This window comes from Caenorhabditis elegans, chromosome I, assembly GCF_000002985.6.
Source record: "Caenorhabditis elegans chromosome I".
Classification (NCBI taxonomy): domain Eukaryota; kingdom Metazoa; phylum Nematoda; class Chromadorea; order Rhabditida; family Rhabditidae; genus Caenorhabditis; species Caenorhabditis elegans.
The window spans coordinates 1,154,411-1,175,824 of NC_003279.8; the positions used below are offsets into that span (position 1 = coordinate 1,154,411).

General features: G+C 35.3%; 4 protein-coding genes and 2 non-coding genes across 8 annotated transcripts; 3 read left to right on the plus strand and 3 right to left on the minus strand.

Moving 5' to 3' along the window:
* Positions 1–103: 103 nt before the first annotated feature.
* Positions 104–1,610, minus strand: aps-3 (AP complex mu/sigma subunit domain-containing protein; the record flags this gene model as incomplete). The annotated part of the gene is made up of 2 exons (NM_001392848.1): positions 104–1,297; positions 1,338–1,610. The coding sequence occupies 2 exons, from the start codon at positions 1,608–1,610 to the stop codon at positions 992–994; spliced, it is 579 nt and encodes a 192-aa protein (NP_001380048.1). The 3' UTR covers positions 104–991.
* A 67-nt stretch (positions 1,611–1,677) lies between these two features.
* On the minus strand, positions 1,678–1,854 carry Y48G8AL.18. The gene has a single exon (NR_049942.1). It is a non-coding gene; the product is annotated as an Unclassified non-coding RNA Y48G8AL.18 (non-coding RNA).
* Positions 1,753–2,044, plus strand: Y48G8AL.17. The gene has a single exon (NR_049943.1). It is a non-coding gene; the product is annotated as an Unclassified non-coding RNA Y48G8AL.17 (non-coding RNA).
* Positions 2,045–2,168: 124 nt separating this feature from the next.
* Positions 2,169–3,077, plus strand: rpl-17 (Large ribosomal subunit protein uL22). Its single transcript, NM_170799.7, has 3 exons — positions 2,169–2,479; positions 2,561–2,685; positions 2,864–3,077. The coding sequence occupies exons 1-3, from the start codon at positions 2,187–2,189 to the stop codon at positions 3,007–3,009; spliced, it is 564 nt and encodes a 187-aa protein (NP_740781.1). The 5' UTR covers positions 2,169–2,186; the 3' UTR covers positions 3,010–3,077.
* Positions 3,078–3,160: 83 nt separating this feature from the next.
* On the plus strand, positions 3,161–8,513 carry Y48G8AL.7 (Origin recognition complex subunit 6; the record flags this gene model as incomplete). The annotated part of the gene is made up of 2 exons (NM_001392861.1): positions 3,161–3,622; positions 8,207–8,513. The coding sequence occupies 2 exons, from the start codon at positions 3,161–3,163 to the stop codon at positions 8,462–8,464; spliced, it is 720 nt and encodes a 239-aa protein (NP_001380047.1). The 3' UTR covers positions 8,465–8,513.
* On the minus strand, positions 8,470–21,399 carry haf-6 (the record flags this gene model as incomplete). Of its 3 annotated transcripts, NM_058427.7 has the most annotated exons (10): positions 8,470–8,632; positions 10,099–10,316; positions 11,816–11,915; positions 11,968–12,173; positions 13,242–13,566; positions 15,147–15,390; positions 16,260–16,486; positions 19,398–19,685; positions 20,974–21,217; positions 21,279–21,399. In NM_058427.7, the coding sequence occupies 10 exons, from the start codon at positions 21,341–21,343 to the stop codon at positions 8,543–8,545; spliced, it is 2,007 nt and encodes a 668-aa protein (NP_490828.3). The 3 variants fall into 3 exon arrangements, with proteins under 3 accessions (NP_490828.3, NP_001293230.1, NP_001293231.1); NM_001306301.3 differs by lacking the exons at positions 20,974–21,217; positions 21,279–21,399 and having other exon boundaries at positions 8,543–8,632; positions 19,398–19,541; NM_001306302.3 differs by lacking the exons at positions 11,816–11,915; positions 11,968–12,173; positions 13,242–13,566; ... (3 more) ...; positions 20,974–21,217; positions 21,279–21,399 and having other exon boundaries at positions 8,543–8,632; positions 10,099–10,212.
* Between the last annotated feature and the right edge of the window lie 15 nt (positions 21,400–21,414).

Here is a 21,414-nt window from a genome sequence, read left to right on the forward strand (position 1 = left end):
TCAATTTAAAAAAAAATTTTAATTGTAAAGTATTTTTTTTTGAAGACCTGTACTTTTTTTACTTTTTTAAAAATCCCTAAAACCTTCAATGAGGAGTAAATAATAAATAAATAATTTTATACATTCAAAAAATACAAGATGAGCGCTCGAGCCACTGCAACTATTTTCGAACGAGGGACGAGGAAATGCGGTTTCTAGGCCATGTCCGAGGATCCGACAAGTTTCAGCGGCAATTTATCTTGCTTTCTTTTCCGAGTGTTTTCTTGTGTTTTTCACCGATTTTTCCCCCGTTTTTTCTTATTAAAACTGATGAATAAATATTTTTTTGCAGATGCTAAAGCAATTTCCGAGTGAAAAATTATGTATTCAGTCGGCAAGTAGCGGTGAACGTGTGCAATGTAATATGATGGATTACGGGAATACCAAACCTGAACTTTTTCCGAAACATGATATATATGCTGCTTAGATTCTGAAAGTACCTGATTTTCATAACGAGACCGCTGAAAAAGTTTTGAGATTTTCAAAATTCAACTTTTTTGGTGAAAAAGTCGAGATTTTCGAACAAAAAGTTGAATTTTGGAAACCTTAAAACTTTTTCAGCGGTCTCGATATGAAAATCAGGTAGTTTTAGCATCTAAGCAGCATATGTATCATGTTTCAGAAAAAGTTTAGGTTTTGTATTCCCGTAATCCATCATATTACAATGCCCACGTTCACCGCTACTTGCCGACTCAATACACGATTTTTCACTTGGAAATTGCTTTAGCGCCTGCAAAAAATATTTATTTATAAGTTTTGATAAGAAAAAACGGGAGAAAATCTGTGAAAAAAAAAAGAAAACACGCGGAAAACAAAGCAAGATAAATTGCCGCTGAAACTTGACGGATCCTCGGCCATGGCCTAGAAACCCCTTTTCCTCGTCCCTCGTGAGGAAAAAGTTTAAGTGATGAGCGTGGAATGTGTGTAAGTAGAAGCACCAAGAAAATCGAGGTCAAAATGCATTTTTCAAATTCGAAAGCGACGGTAAATCTGGCAGCTTGATGTCCTTCAACTGCTGGGAAATGTTCATATTCTTGACGGCCGACACGGCACGGGCCGGCGCCGCAGTGATTCCAGCCTCTTGCTTCTGGATTTTGTCCTGTTCCTGGATGCGTTGAAGGATCTCGTTCATGTTCGTCTCGAGAACCATACCGCCCATCACGATTTCGCCGAGAATGTGGTGAACTCGATCCACGTGGAAGATTAGATCCAGCTCGCACACGTTTTCGAAGCAGCGGTCGAGAGTTTCAACGAAGACCTGAACACTTTAATCGATTTTTAAAAATAGGATAGCTTACCTGAATCAAATCGAGGATTCCAAGTTCACTTTCAGAAGAATCAACACAAAATATGAAATACAATGTGGCATAATGCCTGTAGATTAATCGATAGTCATTTCCATCGATGAGAGTTCCTCCTTCCAGAAAATTGCAGACGTTATCGTCGCGCTTTGACACCAGTTGGAAGGTTTCTCGAACGATTTGCTGTTGCTTCTCCTCTGGATAATGTTGATAAAATTTTAAAAGTCTTGGTTTTCCGTGATTGTTGATGACAAGTATCGCTTTTATCATCTGAAAATATGATTTTTAGACGAATAACAAAAGAAAAACATTTTAAATTGCAAGATTATCGAAGAAATTCGCGAAAAACTATCCGAAACAACGCGAAAAATTATAAAAATCAATGAGTGTTGCCTCTCCCCGTAAATCGACACAAGATCGCGGCGAGACCCATCGCTGCGGACTACGGTTTCGCTTGCGCCTTTAAATACATTTCGCGATTATTTTTGGGCCTTTTTCTCTTTTTCACTCAATTTTGGCCTAAAATGCGCCGTTTTTTACTGTTTTTTTTCGAAAAATAATTGAAAAATTTAATGTAAAGTGATATTTAATACGAATTACTAGGAATTATCGTGAAATTTTAGCAATTTTTTTGTTTTTTACTAAGAAAATAGGGTCTTCTCGTATTTTCCAACTTTTGTCGTGATTTTTTGTAATTAAAAAACTTGTGTAGCACTAGGGAAGCCAGAGTTCAATTAATTTAACTGAACATATTTTTTTCCGGCAATTTTCCTCGTTCTTTATTGGACCTGCGTTCTAATTTTTATTTCTGAACTGTATTATTTTCAGGTAATCTTCCTTGTCGAAATGACGAAGGTTCACTACTCCCGGGCTCCGGAAAACAGCACCAAGTCGTGCAAGGCTCGCGGATCCGATCTCCGCGTTCACTTCAAGAACACCCACGAGGCCGCCATGGCTCTCCGTGGCATGCCACTCAGACGCGCCCAGGCTTTCCTCAACCACGTTAAGGAGCACAAGGAAATCGTTCCATTCAGACGTTTCCACGGAGGAATCGGCCGTGCCGCTCAAACCAAGCAATGGAACACCACCCAGGGGAGATGGCCAGTCAAGTCCGCTGACTTCCTCCTCGATCTCTTGAAGTGAGTTTCACACCTATTTTCTCAACTCAATTTAAAAAAATTTTTGTTAAGTGAAAGATAAAAAATTGTTTATTTTTCCAGGAACGCTGAGAGCAACGCCGAGTACAAGGGGCTCGATGTTGACCACCTCGTTATTGAGCACATCAACGTTCAACGCGCTGCCAAGCTCCGCAGAAGAACATACCGTGCCCACGGAAGAATCAACCGTAAGTTGATTTCCGCTCTTTGAAGCAAATTTTTCTTTGTGTGCCCAAAACTACACGCAAGTCTTAGCGGTCGGTTTTCTGCGGCAATTTACTTTGAAATCTCCGTAGAATATTGTGCATATTTGAAAACTTCAAAATTTTTTAAAAAGTTTTCTCGCTTTAAATAAATTAATTTCAGCATACATGTCTTCCCCATGCCACATCGAGGTCATCTTGGCCGAGAAGGAGGATGTTGTCTCCAAGCCAACCGATGATGCCGCACCAAAAGTCAAGAAGGAGTCGAAGAGAAAGCAACGCCGCCAGTTGGCCCGTGGAGAATTCTAAGTAAACTCTTGTTGATAAATGTTTTGTTTGTTCGCAAGTGTTTCCCGTTACACAAAATACACGAAACAGTATTCTTCAGCTTTAAACGTATCTCGGTAATCAAGAAAGTCGGTCGTAAATACTAGTAATTTTTAATAGAAATATTAAACAGATGCTGCCAGTGAAAAAAGCCGTGTCTCGCGCAGCACTGATCCTCGGCCGTGCGGTGGCTCCAGCCGAGCAGCTAGCAATGATTAAAAATTCAAGCGCAGATCGTGAAATCAAAGGTCTTCTGAGACAATGTCTTATCGCAGCGATGAACTTCCAGTCATCAAGTAAAGAAAATCTGGAAAAATCAAAGACACTCGTTCGGAAAACCGGAAGCACATGCGAGATAAGTTGCCGGTCTGCCGCATTCACAGCTGCATCGGCGATGAAGTTGAAAAAATGGAATGATGTCGACGAAATGCTTCAGCTAACAACACTTTGTCCGCCAGCAATAACGAGCTCAATTCGTATCAAGGCACTTGCAGAGCAGTCAAAGCTCGATGAAGCTTTATTGGAGCTCGAGAAGGTTCTGATGTTTGAGGAGGAAGTTTTCTCGTCTGGGAATTACAGTGTCAGCGATGAAGCGGTTAGTAGTTTGAAAAATTAAAGGCGCAGAGATTATTTCAGATGGGTCTCGGCGCGCGGTAAAGTTTTTGGTAGTTTCTAGTGATTTTTTATCGTTTTTAAAGCTATTTTTCCTATTAAACAATTATTTCACCTCGTTTGTCGGCCTAAAAAAGCGATTTTTTCGTTTTCAGGCCGAAAACGAGAAAAAACACATTTTTTTATGAAAAAATTTTGTCTAAAGTGTGAAAACTGGTTAAAACCATGCCTATGTGGCCAAAATTTTTATGATTTTTGAAAATTAGAAAAATCACAGTTTTCACCTAATTATTTTTGAATTTCCGCCAATTGTATTCGTTCGATGGAGCGCGCTTGCACGTTTTTATTTTTATTTCTTATTATTAGGTTGGCGGGAAAGTCCGGTCCTATTTTTTTGTTTTGTCGTTTTGGGCTGAATATCAATTTGGGTGTTTATTGGCTCCTAGTGTTTGATAAGCAGAAAAAAGTCTTTGCAGTAATTAACCCCCCCATTCATCTCCCTCTCTCTCTCGGTTCAAGTTCACTTGCGATGAGTGTACCTACCTCAATTCTTGTTCGGCATGTTCTGTTATACATGCTCCTGGCGCACACCACAATAGGGCTGTGCGGCTGATGACTCGGCTGATGGAGACAATCAAGTTTTTCAACGTGTTAGCACTGATCAATTAAAGAATATTTGTATTTGCAGTATTGGCTGAGTCATGAGCTTCTTATTCTAGAAAAAAGTTTATAAAAAAGTGCACACACCTTGACAAAACAGTCGGCTTTTTGAATCAGCCGAGTAACTCGGCTGTCGGCTGTCGGCTGATTGGAAAAACGAGTTTTTCTGGAAGGGGTGTGCACTTTTTTGAAAACTTTTTTCTAGAATTAGAAGCTCAAGACTCAGCCGATATGGCAAATACAAGTATTCCCTAATTGATCATTGCTAATACGTTGAAAAACGTTGATTTGCTCCATCAGCCGAGTCATCAGCCGCACAGCCCTACACCACAATGAAGGATTCAAAAACTCTTCTGATGAAAGTTTATGATGTGACCTGCTCCCTCGTATAAAACTATACAGAAGTGGTTCGATCGTTTCGAAAAAAGCGACTTTTCTTACTAGGGAGTTTTTCAACCATACGGTGCGATAGGGTAAAAGTAAATGTCGCGGTGCCACCGCGAAGGGTGATAACAACGAGAGACGCAGAGGCAGTAACGAGCTGCGCTCGTATAATTATTATTGATCTCCCCCGTTTGACCTACCCGCTAAATACTAATTTCTCGCCCCTTTACTATTTCGCAACCACCACCTATCCTTTCGATTTGAATATTATTCACTTCTTCCACCAACCACACCCACCCAGGAGGTGGTTGTATTCGGTTTATACTCCGATCCTATGACCCTTTCACCAACTCATGCTACTAATTACTCATCTTCCTTAATATTCACCACCACCGATCGATTATTCTAATAAATAACTATTGCGGAAAGCTAAATCTTCGTCTTATTCTATCCGTATCACTGGGGAATAATCTAGCGAGATTATTCCACTCCGAGGAGCTGTATCGTAAATCGTCACCTTCAATAGGGTGAACGACAGTAAACGTGTTTTGCGATAGCTGGCATCTTAGGCTTTCAGAATCTGTAATTTGTTTCGGCGGAAGACCTCTGTGAGCCTGGAAATTTTCATCTGAAAATGTAGTACTGAAATCAGTGCATTTCCTATGGTTAACAGTGAATTTTGTCTCTGGCGCCAACAGAAGTCTCACCACAATGGTGGAAGGGCGAAAACATCGCTTTTTTGGGATGAAAAAATTCGCAAAAAATTTTCCCGTGGTGGAGAGTTGAACTCTTGTTGAGGTATGCTCAAAAGTCCACATGAGTTGGATTTGAATGCACTAAAAGCCAGTATTGCATCGGATCCATTTTAAATTACCCGTGAGCTTACAAGCACGGTTGGGGTCTCTCATAACTCCATACCAGATAACATGAAATTGCTCGGCATAAGGAAAATTCTTCGTCGATTCCTACCTCATTATTTGACCCGTTCCAACCTTTTTCACCAAGTTGATGTATCATAAACTCTTCTCACTCTCCAGCCGACCAGGGGTGTGCGGATAATAGCCGAATTAGCCGAAAATTAGCCGATTTGACCGATTGATTTTAGCCGAATTAGCCGTTAGCCGAAAATTTTGAAATTAGCCGTTAGCCGAATTATCTGTTAGCCGGTTTTTAAAAAATCGGCATTAGCCGATTTATCCGTTAAAATCGGTTATCCGCACACCCCTGGTCGGGAGTGCATGGCCCCTTTACTGGGAGCTGTTACCTGAGGGTGAATTTATTACCGGAGAGATCCATTCAAACCAACTACGAAATTTGAAGAAAACAGTCGATCGTTCAGCCTTACAGGATAAGAAAGTATATTCTTAACATACCGTATTTCTTCTATTAATATGGCTGCAATACTATTTTTCGATGGTCTTCCCGCTTGCAATACTAATAGGGAGTGCAAGACTATTAGGGAGTGCAATACTAATTTTCAGAACATTTTTCTGACTTTGAGCTTATTAGTTTTTTTTGTTGAAAAAGCTCGAATCTTATGTAAAAATTCAGAAAATTTGATTTTAATTGCAACATATAAGTTCAAAAACTCCAATCTCGTAGAAATGATGTGAAAACTGTTGCAAAATAGGTAAAAGTTTTTGTTGAAATCCTGAAATTAGCGAGATGGGTTTGCAATAAAAAAAAGTAAACGCAAGACTATTAGGGAGTGCAAGTCTAATAGGGAGTGCCATACTAATAGAAGAAATACGGTAATAACGCTCAACCACATGTTGCAAAACAAGTGGTGCCGGAACTGACAAAATATGGATGGGTGATTTTCCCTCAACCGCCAAATTCTCTTGATATTGTTCTAATTGATTATTGGCTTTTCCACTGCAACTTTTTCCTCACGAGGGACGAGGAAAAGTGGTTTCTAGGCCATGGTCGAGGGGCCGACAAGTTTCAGCGGTCATTTATCTTGCTTTGTTTTCCGTCTGTTTTCTTTCGTTTTTCACAGCTTTTCCCGTTTTTTCTTATTAAAACTGATAAATAAATATTTTTTGCAGATGCCAAAACGATTTCCAAGTAAAAAAAAGTGTATTCAGTGGGCAAGCAGCGGTGAAAGTGGTCAATGCGATATGATGGATTACGGGAACATAAAACCTAAACTTTTTCTGAAACATGATACATATGCTGCTTAGATGCTGAAATTACCTGATTTTCATAACGAGACCGCTGAAAAAGTTTTGAGGTTTTCAAAATTCAACTTTTTGTGCGAAAATCTCGACTTTTTCACCGAAAAAGTTGAATTTTGGAAACCTCAAAACTTTTTCAGCGGTCTCGTTATGAAAATCAGATAGCTTCAGCATATAAGCAGCATATGTATCATATTTGGGAAAAAGTTTAGTTTTGGTATTCCCGTAATCCATCATATTACAATGCCCACTTTCACCGCTGCTTGCCCACTGAATACATTTTTTTTTACTTGGAAATCGTTTTGCCATCTGCAAAAAATATTTATTTATCAGTTTTATTAAGAAAAAACGAAAAAATCAGTGAAAAACGAAAGAAGACAGGCGGAAAACAATACAAGATAAGATAAATGGCCGCTGAAACTTGTCGACCCCTCGGCCATGGCCTAGAAACCACTTTTCCTCGTCTTTCGTGAGGAAAAAGTTGCAGTGAACCACCAAATTCCCTTGATATTGTTCTAATTGATTATTGGCTTTTCTCCAATCTGTCTCGTGTCCTTCAAGGTAGAGAACATTTCAAAACGGAGATCAACCAATACTTTGAGCCCTTGTCCGCTGGGTTCTACAGGCAGGGAATCCACAAGTTAACTGAATGTTGGCAGGGCATTGTTGAACATGATGAAGCATTCAACTAATTTCTAGTTTGAGTTTTCTTCGAGAAATAAATGATTGAAAAATAGGACAGGACTTTCCCGCCAACCTAATATTTTCCTTATTTTCCACCGATTTTCATGTTTTTAGTGTATTTTTGCTTGAAATTTCAAGGAAAAGTCAAAATTAATGCAAATTTTTGGTTTAAAAGCTACTTTACAAGCGTAAAAAAAGAAACACATTTTAACGATTTCGAACCTGAATTAATTAATTTCACAGATTTACATTTGTAAAGTAGCTTTTAAACCAAAAATTTGCATTTATTTTGACTTTTTCTCTAAAATTCAAGCAAAAATACACCGAAAACTTTAAAAATCGGTGGAAAATAACAAAAATAACAATAAATAAAATTAAAAACGTGCAAGCGCGCTCCATCGAACAAATCCAATTGGATTTGTTCGATGGAGCGTAATTCAAATTGGAATTAGGTGAAAAACTGAGATTTTTTCAATTTTCAAAAAATCATATAAAATGTAGAAAAACAATTTCCCCACTGGCACTACTGAACCTTAAAAAAACGAAAAAATTTGCTAAAATTGAAAAATTCAAAGAAAAGCGCGCCGAGACCCATTTGAATTAATCTATGCGCCTTTAAAAATCCCTACCAAACTATTGCGAAATTACTAAACAGTTTTCAGCTGGATTCCCTATGCGAAGCGATCAAATCGGCGCCAGAAACCACGGAAAAGATGAAAAAGTTCCGAAATCTTCAGCGGATCATCACAAAATACGGCCGGCGCACAAAAAAGACCATCGAAGAGCTCCTTTTTAGCCCGATTCACTTGGAGCAGCAACCAGATGAAGCTCCGAGGATTGTGGATGAGAACTTTGTAAAGTCGCAGAAATTCGAGGATTTTGTGAAGAAAATTCCCTATTTGAAGGATGAAAAACCGTGAAAATTGATATAAATCTTTAATATTTCTACTAAAATTTAAATAAAAAACAAAAAAAAAATCCTAAATATATGCCGTATTCTAAGAATCCACATTGTGTGCTTCTACCAGTTTCCTATACAACGATCCTTTCTTCGCCATCAACTGCTCATGGGTTCCGGATTCCAATGCCTGAATATTTTCAATTCATAGAAGATTCAAAGAAAAAAATCCGAATTTTTTGCAATTTAAAGGTGGATTAACTCCAAATTTTCCCCTGATTCCGAATATCGGTGTGAAAAAATTCAAAAAAAAATTTCCCTGATTTTATATTTAAAAGTGGAGTAGCGCCAGTGGGTAAATTGCTTTAAAACATGCCTATGGTACCACAATGACCAAATATCATGATTAAAAAAATTCAGAAAATTTTTTCTAAATTTTATATGATTTTTTGAAAATTGAAATAATCTCAGTTTTTGCCTAATTCCTATTTGAATTACCGCCAATTGGATTTGTTCGATGGAGCGCGCTTGCACGTTTTTAAATTTATTTATTTTATTTACTGTTATTTTCCACCGAGTTTTAATGTTTTCGGTGTATTTTTGCTTGAATTTTAGAGAAAAAGTCAAGATAAATGCAAATTTTCGATTAAAAAGCACGCTTACAGGCGTAAATCAGTGAAATTAATTAATTCATGTTCGAAATCGTTTAAAATCGTTACTTTGTCATTTTTACGCCTGTACGCTTGCTTTTTAATCGAAAATTTGCATTTATTTTGACTTTTTCTTTAAAATTCAAGCAAAAATGCACCGAAAACATAAAAAATTGGTGGAAAATAACAAAAAAATAAAAATAATTAATTAAAAAAAAAGTGCAAGCGCGCTCCATCGAACAAATCCATTTGGCGGAAATTCAAATAGGAATTAGGCAAAAACTGTGATTTTTTTCAATTTTCAAAAAATCATATAAAATTTAGAAAATTTTTTGAGTTTTTTTACTATGATATTCGGTCATTGTGGTACCATAGGCGTGTTTTAAATCAATTTTCCCACAGAGCATAGTCCACCTTTAAGCTTGAAATCGCAATTTGTGCACCCATGAGATTTCGAATTTTCGCGCCAGAGACGCCATGTGTCGATTTACGAGAATTGTGTAGATTTACGAAAAAAAAATCGGATGCTGATTTCCGTTTTTCAACGGGTTTCCTTCATTTTCGTTGGTTTTTTCTTGAAAATGTGTTTTTTAAAGTCAATTAAACTTTATATTATCAAAAAACTTACAAAATTTTTGTTACTTATTTTGATAATATAATGTTAAATTGACTTTAACAAAACGCAGTTTCAAAAAAAAAAACCGACGAAAATGAAGGAAACCCGTTGAAAATGAAGGAAACCCGTTGAAAAAAAGAAATCAGTATCCGATAAAGATATAAGAATTCGTAAATCTACACAAACCTCGTAAATCGACACATGGCGTCTCTGGCGCGAAAATTCGAAATTTCTTGGGTGCACAAATTGTGATTTTAAGCTGAAATATAAAATCAGAGAAATTTTTTTTGGAATTTTTGTTGTTTTTCACATTGATATTCGCGGAATCAGGGGAAAATTTGGAGTCACATTAAAAATATTTCCCAAATTTCGCTACTACTTCAAACAAACCTTCTTATCCTTAATCACATAAATCATCTGAGCCGATCGAATTGTGCTCAATCGATGAGCAATAATGAGCACAGTTCGGCCCTTCATCACATTATTCAACGCCTCTTGTACCATGTGCTCCGAATGGGAATCCAGTGCAGAGGTGGCTTCGTCGAGAATCAGAATTGGGGGATTTTTGAGGATGGCTCGGGCGATTGCGATTCGCTGCTTTTGACCGCCTGAGATTTTGGGGAAAATTAGGAAAAATTGCGATTTTTGAGCCGAAAATTAAAAAATTAAAAAATTAAGAAAAAATTCTTCAAAATTTAATTTATTCCAAATTTTCCCCCTGATTCCGAATATCTATGTGAAAAAAACAAAAATTCAAAAAAAAAATCCCTGATTTTATATTTCAGCTTGAAATCGCTTGTCCCCTCATCACTTTTTTTCAAATAAGCGCCCAAATAAATTCACATTGGAGCGCGCTTACATCGTTTGATTTTCTTCATTTAAATAGTTTATTTATTTTTCGCCGAATTCAGTTTTTTAAACCAGTTTCATTCATTTTTGTCGATTTTTTTTGTTTTTTTTTTCGACAAAAATCAATAAAATCGGTTTAAAAAAAACTGAATTCGGCGAAAAATAAAAAAAATAAATTTAAATGAAGAAAATCAAACGATGCAAGCACGCTCCAATGAGAATTTCTTCTGGGCGCGAATTTCAAAAAAAGTGGTGCAGGCACAAGCGATTTCAAGCTGAAATATAAAATCAGGGAGAGACATTTTTTTGAATTTTTTCACATTGATATTCGGAATCAGGGAAAAATTTGGAGTCAATTAAAAATATTTCCCAGATTTATCAAAAAAAAAATCCGAATTTAATGCATTGGATTTTTAATGAAAACTTTCCATCACTAAAACGAGAAATTTGGGCGCGAAAACTACGATACCCGGTCTCGACACGACAATTTCTACTAATTATAAAAAGGTGTGTGTGTGTGCGCCTTTAAGGAGTACCGTAGTTGCAAATTGATTTCTAATAGGTTTTTTCACGATTTTTTGGAAAAAAAATCCACAGAATCACGTGGTGTCAGAGTGTCTCATTTCGGTTTGATCTACGTTGATCTACAAAAAAATGCGGGAGAAAAAGAGACGCAGCGTTCTCAACTGATTTTGCTTGGTTAAGAACATGCAGACGTCAAATTTTTTGTGCAAAAAATTACCGCATTTTTTGTAGATCAAATTGTAATGGGACAGCCACTGGCACTACGTGTAGATACGAAAGTTTGGGTACCGTATACTGTATTCTTGTTTAAAAAATCGTTTAAATTTGAAAAAAAACAACGAAATCCAACTGCCAAAAAATTAAATTTTGAAGAAAAAACAACTTTTTTTCGTATTCTTAATTTTGCACGGATTCCTGGCTTCTCTCATATTTAGAAATGGAAGAGTTTTTGCCGAACTAGGCCATTTTGGCTCGGGGTAGATTTACGGCGCGTTGCGTGTCGCGTCGCGGCTCGATTTTGTGTTGTAAAACTAAATGTGATTTGTCCGTGTGGAGTACACGACACCTTCCCGTACGGCGGGCGATTGTCAATGGAGCGCGAAAATTTTCAAAATGAGGAAGAAAACATTAATTTAAAAAAGCCAGACTTTCTCAGACTTTCGAGATCTTTTTTCCGAGATCAGGCAGAATTCAGGCAGATAGGCATTAGCTATGCCTACGCCGAAAAGCCTACCAGAAAGCTGTGCTCCGCGTTCCCCAACAACAGTCGAATATCCACTCGGAAACCTGGACACAAACTCATCCACATGAGCGGCCCGGGCAGCTTCGCGAACCTGGAAAAATAGAAAAAATTTCCAATTCTCAAGAATCTCGGTCTCCCGAAACCTCTTCATCCGTGGCGTCTGGTCGTCCATATCGAATGTTCTCCTCGACTGACGTTGCAAACAGCACGGGCTCTTGTGAGATGAGCCCGATCACTTGACCGCGGAGCCATTCAACGTTGAGCTCACGAAGATCCCGTCCATCTAGTGTAACTCTGCCGGATTTTGGCTCGTAGAAACGCTCGAGCAGATGGGTTATTGTGCTTTTGCCTGGAAATTGTGTGGATTTTTTCATAATTTTCCAAACAAAAAAAAATCGGAAAATTTTGGACTTTCGAAAAAATCGATCGTTTCTATGGAGTTTTTTATTGGAAATTTCAAAAAATCCCATTTTCTTGAAAAAATCGATATTTTTTAGTCGATTTTTTTTGGAATTGGAAAAAAAACTTTTTTTTTTCAATTTTTTTTTGAAAAAATCGATAATTTAAAGCTTTTTTTTCAGAAAAAATCGATGATTCAATCGTTTCTATGGAGTTTTTTTTTTTTGGAAATTGAAAAAAATTTCAATTTTTTGAAAAAATCGATGAGTATTCGTTTTTATGGAATTTTTTTATTGAAAATTGAAAGAAAAAAAAAATTTTTTGAAAAAATCGATTTTTCCTGGAAATTGAATTTGTTTTTTAATTTTTGGAAAAAATCATTAATTTTTAGTTTTTTTTTTGGAAGTTGAAAAAATTCAATTTTTTTTGAAATTTTTTTTTGTTTTTTCAAAAAATCGATAATTTTTTATTGATTTTTTTATAATCTATAATTTTCAACTAAGTATTTTTGGCGGCTTCTGTATGTTTTGGAATAAATATTGAAATATTTTTGAAAATTAAACAAAAAAATCTATAATTTCCACTTTTTTGCCGGAAAACTATCAAAATTTCCGCAAATTTTTTCAGTTTTTGACAGTATTTTTTCTGAAAATTGAAAATTTTTCGATATTTCAATTTTTCAAATTTGGAGGATATTTTTCTTTAAAAATTTCTCGATAAATTTGCATATTTTCTGAAAAAAAAAAAATGAATTATGAACTCTGCAAATGATGAGTTCAACTCTCCACCACGGGAAAAGTTTTTGCGAATTTTTTCGTCCCAACAAAAAAAGGAAAAAAAAAGTGCCATAATAATTTAATAATTATGTCCCCATTATTTTCGGTATAAATCTAATCAAACATGGTTGAATTCTAATTATATCCAGTACGGGTTTGACTGAGAACGTAGATCAAACCGAAATGGGACACTTTGACACCACACGGAAAAATCGGAAAAACCTCGGCCACCACCACCTCACCTTCTCCACTGGGACCACAAAGTGCGACAACTTGTCCAGCTGGAATACTCAGCGTCAGATTTTCAAACACCGTATGGCCGGGCCGTGTTGGATAGGAAAACGAGACGTCTTCGAATTTAATGTCACCCCAAAGTGAATGATACGGAATACAGACACCTGTATCCATTGGGATAGATGGTTCAAGACGAGAGAATTGAAGAACTCGTCCACCAGCAGTCCATCCTTTGATTGCTGTTCCGAAGATGATTGATAGTTGGGATAGAGATCTCTGGATTGTTTGAGCGGATACCAAGAAGCTCATTAGGGCGCCGGGTGTCATCTCGCCCTGTAGGAATTTTTGGAAAATCACGTGGCCTCAGGCTGTCCCATTACGGTTTGATCTACAAAACCGCGGGAATTTTTTGCCCTTAAAAATGTGACGTCATCACGTTCTTAACCATGCTAAATCCGTTGAAAAGTCTGCGTCTCTTCTCCCGCATTTTTTGTAGATCAAACCGAAATGAGAAAGTCTGATACAAAAATAAAAATGTATTAATTACAAAAAAAGATTTTTAGGTTTTTCCGAGCTAATTATTACAGGAGCATAAAATTTTGAGAATGCGTATTGCACAACATATTTGACGCGCAAAATATCTCGTAGCGAAAACTACAGTAATGCTTTAAATGACTACTGTAGGTAGATTTACGGGCTCGATTTTCATGAGGTCCCACGAAAAGGGGATCTGGCACTGTGCCAAACGCACAAAACGCAATTTTTGTCATGCTACGCACGTCGATTTTCTAAACAACGCGCGATGCGTAATTTCGGAGCATCGTTTTCTTCGAGAAAAATTGCGTTTTGTGGCACAGTGCCAGATCCCCTTTTCGTGGGACCTCATAAAAATCGAGATCCCGTAAATCGACACTACAGTAGTCATTTTAAGGATTACTGTAGTTTTCGCTACGAGATATTTTGCGCGTCAATTATGATGTGCAATACGCATTCTTAGAATTTAGTGTTTTCGTAATACCAAAAACTATTTAAGAAAGTGAATAAATTTTGAAAAAAAAAAATAGGAAAACATATAAATTTCATCAGAAAAGAAGAAAAAGTACCAAAAAGTTAAGCTATTTTTCGAAAAATCGAATAATAAGCAAACACTTAAAAAAATAGTTCGGTCTCGACACGAAAATATGTGCACCTTTTAAAATAGTAATGTAGGTTCAGTTTAAATTCCCGCATTTTTTGTAGATCTACGTAGATCAAACCGAAATGAGACACTCTGATGCTGATTGGTCTTGTAGTTCTCAGTTTAGAGGGAATTCAAAATTGAATTTTTTTTTTCGTTTTTGTTGTGGTATTTCTGATTTTCAGGCATTTCAGGCCGGGAATACTTAACGTGATGATAATGTAGGCTCTCCATATACCATGGTAGGCATGCCTGCCTACGCCGAGCCTAGTCCTAAATTTTTTTTGTGTTGTAATCAAGGGTGTCAATGTCCCGTAAAAATAACAAAAACGGGAAAACGGGAATTCCCGTTCCTGTGAAAATTTTAAAAACGGGACAACGGGAATTCCCGTTTTTTTGAAACACTCAAAAAACGGGACAAACGGGGCGGTTTAAAAAAAAGAGTGCACAGTTGGCGCAAATTTTAGTGTATTCGAGGCGAATTGATTAAAAAAACTGCATGTAAGTCATTAATCTGCATGAATTTAAATCTTGGTACAAAACTCAAAAACAGAACTTTAAAATTTGAAACAAAATCATGAGGAAAATTGTCCCGTTCCCGTGAAAATAAAAAAAACGGGACAGCGGGAATTCCCGTTCCCGTGAAAATTTTAAAAACGGGAAAACGGGAATTCCCGTTCCCGTGAAAACACCCCAAAAACGGGAAACGGGAATTGACACCCTTGGTTGTAATCACCTTGGAAATCAAATTGGAACCACCATAAAGCACTGACAAAATCATTCCATTCAAGAAAAGATTAGTTCCGGCCTGAAACAGGCCTATCCCAACGCCAAGTTGCTCTTGCATAGCTCTCGCTTTATCCAATTCATTATCGAAAAGCCGCGATTCAAGCTTTTCCATTGCAAAAGCCCGGATTGTTCGGATATTTGTGAGAGCTTCGTCTGATACGGCGGATGCGGTTGCCGATTGGCCTTGGGCTCTGAAATTCGAAAAGAGTTGGAGATTTTTCCTCATCATTTTTCGTGGCCTAGAAATATCGAATTTTCGGCCAGAAACTCGGTGGTGGCCGAGTTTTTGCTATTTCTAGGCCACCTGCCGAATCCTGGCTCTGTGTCGATTTACGAGTAGCTCAAGTGTTGATTTTTTTTTAAATCGGGATTCAAATTTATTTTTTCCGGTAATTTCTCTATTTTTATTTTTCTGAAAAAATCAGCAAAATTCCGGAAAACCGTGGAATTTTCCAGAAACTTTTGAAAGTTCCATCTTTTCTCGTGACCTAGAAATATCGAAAATTCGGCCAGATTTTTGGTGGCCGAGTTTTTGCTATTTCTAGGCCACCTGGCAAATCCTGGCTCTGTGTCGATTTACGGACAGCTAACTTTTTGAAATTTCACCGAAAAAAGCTTAAAAATATTCCGCCAAAAAAAAAATTTTTTTTTTTTGAAAAAGTCGGGATTAAAATTTATTTTTTCGAATAAAATGTCTATTTTTTCCTGAAAACGGCATTTTTCTGTTAATTTTCATATTAAAATTTTCTAAAAAAATCGTGGAATTTTCCAGAAACTCGGAAAACCCTGAAAAATTGAGTTTTTTTTAAAACAAAATTCAGAAACTTTTCGAAAGTTTTTCAAAAGTTTTGGAAAGTTCAAAAAAAAATTTTATGAATTTTCTGAAAAATTCAATAAAAAATTTTTGGAAATTTTGCCAAACTTTCTCGGTGAATTCTGGAAATTTCTAGAAAAAAAAGCGCGAAAAATTACGATAAACTTAAAGGAATTTCAGGAATTTCTGGAAATTTCTAAAAAAAAAAATGCAGAGTTTTTTTTCTCAAATCCTAAAAATTTGAACCTTCTGCTCAACTGCCGTAAGCCGGCTCCAATTGCACTTCCGGCTAGAATAATGCCCGGAACCACCGCTACAGTGTACATTGTCATTGTTGGTGACAAAAAGTACAAAGATCCAATACATCCGATTGTTTGAGCAAATGTTCGGAGTCCCTGGCTAACGCAGAGCTTGAATGAGCTCTTGAATTCTTGGACGTCGGCGTTCAGGCGAGCTGATAGTTCACCGGATTTCTAAAAAAAAATTGGTTTTGATTTCAAAATTGTTTTTTTTCTCAATTTTTTATCATTTTTTTTTCATTTCGAAATTTCGAATTCTCACGATTCTCATTTCTGGCTTCCTTCATAAAAAGAAATGAAAGAGTTTTTTTGCCGAACTAGGCCATTTTGGCTCCGCCATATCTAGTGTAGATTTACGGCGCGTTGCGTGTCGCGTCGCGGCTCGATTTCAGTTGCCCGTGTGGAGTACACGACACTTTCCCACGCGTTGTCCGGCAGGCGATTATCAATGGAGCGCGAAAAATTCAATGAGGAAGGCCAGAACCCCGTGAATTTTCAGGTTGAAAATATAAAATTTTGCTATATTTAGCAAAAAAAATTGTTTTTTTTTCACGGGCTCCTGACATTTCTCATTGCATTTTTCGCGCTCCATTGACAATCGCCTGGGAAAGTCGTGTACTCTACACGGACAAATACATTTAGTTTTACAACTAAAATCGAGCCGCGACGCGACACGCAACGCGCCGTAAATCTACCCCAGATATGGCCGAGCCAAAATGGCCTAGTTTGGCGAAAACTCTTCCATTTCAATTTATGAGCGAACCCAGAAATCCGTGAAAGTTAAAACTACGAGAAAAAAAGGAAGTTTTTTTCAAAATTTGATTTTTTTGGCAGTTTTCAGATAAAAAAAACAGGATTTCCTTTTTTTCAATTTTAACTTTTTTAGAACAAAAATACAGGGTCTCGACACGACAATTTTTCGGTATAAATCAATCTGCGCCTTGAGGGTACTGTATTTTCGAGCTTTTCCTTTCTGCGAATTTTTTTCCCAAAATCGTGGGAAAAAAATAATTTTTACAACTACAGTAACCTTTAAAGGCGCACATCTTTCTGTATTTATAAGGAATTGTCGGAACCCAGAAATCCGTGTAATGCCTAAAAAAAAAATAATGTCCCAAAAAATTTTTTTTTGTTTTCAAATATTTGTTTTAGTTTTTGATTAATTTTCAGTATTTTTCTGCTTTAACTTTTTGAAAAATTAATTAGGGAAAACTCTAAAATTTTCAATTTTTCGTGTTTAATTTTCTCTAATTTTCAAAAATAAAATCAAAATTTAAAAAATTTACTCTAAAAAATTCTGAAAAAAACTTTAAATTTAATTTTTCTGCATAGTTTTCTTGTTTCCACTATTTTTATTTTTCAAATATTTTTAAATAAATTGAGTTACAGAAAAAAATTTCGATTTTTTTTGAAAATTTTTAAAGAGCTTCAGAAAAAAAATTATTAACTTTTTGTACAGTTTTCTAGCTTTCATAATCATTTTTAAAGGTGGAGTACTGAAATTTGGAAAATATATTTAATAGATTCCAAATTTTCCCCTAATTCCGAATATCTATGTGAAAAAATCCAAAAAAAAATTCCCCTAATTTTATATTTAAGCTTGAAATCGCTTGTTCCGGAATCGCTTTTTTTCAAATTCGCGCCCAAAGAAATTCGCATTGGAGCGCTTTTTTTTTAAATTTTCTTCATTTAAATATTTCATTTATTTTTCGCCGAATTCAGTTTTTCAAAATCAGTTGCATTTATTTTTGTCGAAAAAAACCGATAAAAACTCGACTAAAATGAATGAAACTAGTTTTAAAAACACTGAATTCGGCGAAAAATAAATAAAATAAATATTTATAAATGAAGAAAATCAAAGCGCGCTCCAATGCGAATTTCTTTGGGCGCGAATTTGAAAAAAGTGATGCCGGAACAAGCGATTTCAAGCGTGCATATAAAATCAGGGAAATTTTTTTTTGATTTTTTCACATAGATATTCGGAATTAGGGGAAAATTTGGAGTCAGTTAAAAATATTTAATAGATTTCGGTACTCCACCTTTAAAAATGATTATGAAAGCTATAAAACTGTACAAAAAGTTAATAATTTTTTTTCTGAAGCTCTTTAAAAATTTTCAAAAAAAATTAAATTTTCAAAAGAAAATTTTCAAAAGAAATTTTTCTATTTTTCTAAAAAAAAAATTTTTGTAAAGTTTTTTCACAAATTAAATTTTTTTTTTCTGTAACTCAATTTGTTTAAAAATATTTGAAAAATAAAAATAGTGGAAACAAGAAAACTATGCAGAAAAATTAAATTTAAAGTTTTTTTCAGAATTTTTTAGAGTAAATTTTTTAAATTTTGATTTTATTTTTGAAAATTAGAGAAAATTAAACACGAAAAATAGAAAATTTTAGAGTTTTCCCTAATTAATTTTTCAAAAAGTTAACGCAGAAAAATACTGAAAATTAATCAAAAACTAAAACAAATAATTGAAAAAAAAATTTTTTTTGGGACAATTTTTTTTTCAGACATTACACGGATTTCTGGGTTCCGACAATTCCTTATAAATACAGAAAGATGTGCGCCTTTAAAGGTTACTGTAGTTGTAAAAATTATTTTTTTCCCACGATTTCGGGAAAAAAATTCGCAGAAAGGAAAAGCTCGAAAATACAGTAGTACCCTCTTTAAAGGCGCAGATTGATTTATACCGAAAAATTGTCGTGTCGAGACCCTGTATTTTTGTTCTAAAAAAGTTAAAATTGAAAAAAAGGAAATCCTGTTTTTTTATCTGAAAACTGCCAAAAAAATCAAATTCAAAAATCAAACATTTTAGAGTTTTCCCTAATTAATTTTTCAAAAAGTTAAAGCAGAAAAATACTGAAAATTAATCAAAAACTAAAACAAATATTTGAAAAAAAAAAATTTTTTGGGACAATTTTTTTTTCGGGGATCAGGGGAAATTTTGGAGTCAATCCATCTTTAAATTGCAAAAAATTAAAAATGTCGAGTTTTCAAAAAGATTTTTTTTACTGAAAAAAACCGAAAAAATCGGAATTTAAAAAACTAGGCCACCAAAATTTCACCGCGGCCACCCACGCTCTTACATGAGAATCAAAAAATGCCATATCATGGTGCAATAGCTTCTGAAACAAGTCCGACCGCATTTTCGTCGCCATTCGTTCTCCGAGAACCGTTAAAAATGTGATATAAAGAAATGTGAGAGCAGATTGTGCAACATATAGTGTCATTAAGTGCAGAGCAGATGGCTTGAGCTGTTCAAAATGAGATCGTAAATTGTTCGACTCGTCCTTGATGATTTTCACGATTCCGTTCACCAAATCGCCCAGGCATAGTGGAATTTGAATGTTGATGTAGGCTGAGAGGATGGCGCACTGCAAAAAAAACTGATAATTTTTCTCAATTTTTTAAGGAAAAATTGACTAAAATTAAAATTTTTTTGTTTTTAAAATTTTTTCTGGTGAAATTCCGAAAAAATTACAAGATTTTCGTACAATTTAATGTAGAAATTAAAATTTTTAGCCCCCCAAAATAACTGAAAAACTTCAAATTCCGAGATTTAAAACAAAAATTTTGTAATTTTTTGTAATTTATCCGGACAAAACCGACTTTTAGCCAATTTTTTCTTTAAATGTGGACTCCACTCTGTGGGAAAATTGCTTTAAAACATGCCTATGAGGCCATAATGACCGAATATCATTAATTCGTATGAAATCAATGAAATTTCATAGTTAAATTGGAAAATGGCAACATTTTTGCTTAAAATTTGTAAAAAATCATGTTTTTTGGGCATTTTTGGTGATTTTCTTTCGATTTTTATGATATTTCGGCGGTTTTCACCCAATTTCATTAGAAAAAATTGAAAAAATCTCAGTTTTTGCCTAATTCCTAATTGAATTTCCGCCAATTGGATTCGTTCGTTGGAGCGCACTTGCATTATTTTCATTAATTTTTTAAAATTATTTTTTATTATTTCACTGATTTTCTTCATTATTTGTGCATTTTTATCGGAAAAAAGAACTGAAAAAGCAAGAAAAATACAAAATGTTTGTTAAAAAGTAACTGAAAATGCGTAAAACTGTGATTTTTTGAGTTCTGAGGACGACGAGCCTGAAATTTGTATTATTCATGGAGTTTTAGGTATTTTTAGTCACTTTTTCATAAACATTTTGCATTTTTCTTGTTTATTTCGTTCATATTCCGATCAAAAACCCCTAAAAATGAAGAAAATCAATGAAATAATGATAAAAAAAATAATGCAAGCGCGCTCCACCGAACAAGTTCAATTGGCGGAAATTCAAATAGGAATTAGGGGAAAACTGAGATTTTTTCAATTTTTTCTAATGAAATTGGGTAAAAACCGCCGAAAAATCATAAAAATCGAAAGAAAATCACCAAAAATGCCCAAAAAACATGATTTTTTACAAATTTTAAGCAAAAATGTTGCCATTTTCCAATTTAACTATGAAATTTCATTGATTTCATACGAATTAATGCGGAAATTAAAGTTTTTTTGCTGGAAAATTGACAGGAAACCTGAAATAAAATTAAAAAGCAAGATTTTAGGTGAAAATTGCACAATTTTTTGTAAGTTAACTATAAAAATACGTATTTTTCTCGATTTTTCCCAGTTTTCAACCGGATTTTTATCGAAAAATTCACCACAACTGCAGCGAAAAACCAGCCGAAAAAGGGTTTAATCAAATTCCACAGCTCTCCGGCCGTCATTGACGCATTCTGATCCTCCGTCGTCCTCAAATGGTCGATGCGTTTGCTCAATTTCGGAGCACATGCCGCTTTTCGTAGGGTTACAGCTCCTAAACCGGCTCCAAACCCACAAATTCGCCATGTTTTGAGTATTGTTGTCCTTGAAATCGGTTTGTGAAGCCATGGATAGCTGGAAAAGCTGCAAAAAACGGGAAAATATATGGAAAAATGGAAAATCAGCAGATTTTTGCAGATCTTACCAGTGTTTGCTGCTTTGCACGGCGCTTTTGATGGATATTTGGGATAGTTTAGATAGAATTGACATTAAAAACCAGGAAAAATCAATACAAATCAATAAAAATCAGTTCTTATCAGCGATTTTTTCCGATTTTCCAA

Bases quoted from the DNA above. Each gene is read 5' to 3' on its own strand.
- rpl-17 (NM_170799.7), top strand. From the start codon at position 2,187: ATGACGAAGGTTCACTACTCCCGGGCTCCGGAAAACAGCACCAAGTCG. The intron at 2,480-2,560 runs GTGAGTTTCACA...TTATTTTTCCAG, and splicing joins TTCCTCCTCGATCTCTTGAA to GAACGCTGAGAGCAACGCCG. The intron at 2,686-2,863 runs GTAAGTTGATTT...AATTAATTTCAG, and splicing joins TGCCCACGGAAGAATCAACC to CATACATGTCTTCCCCATGC.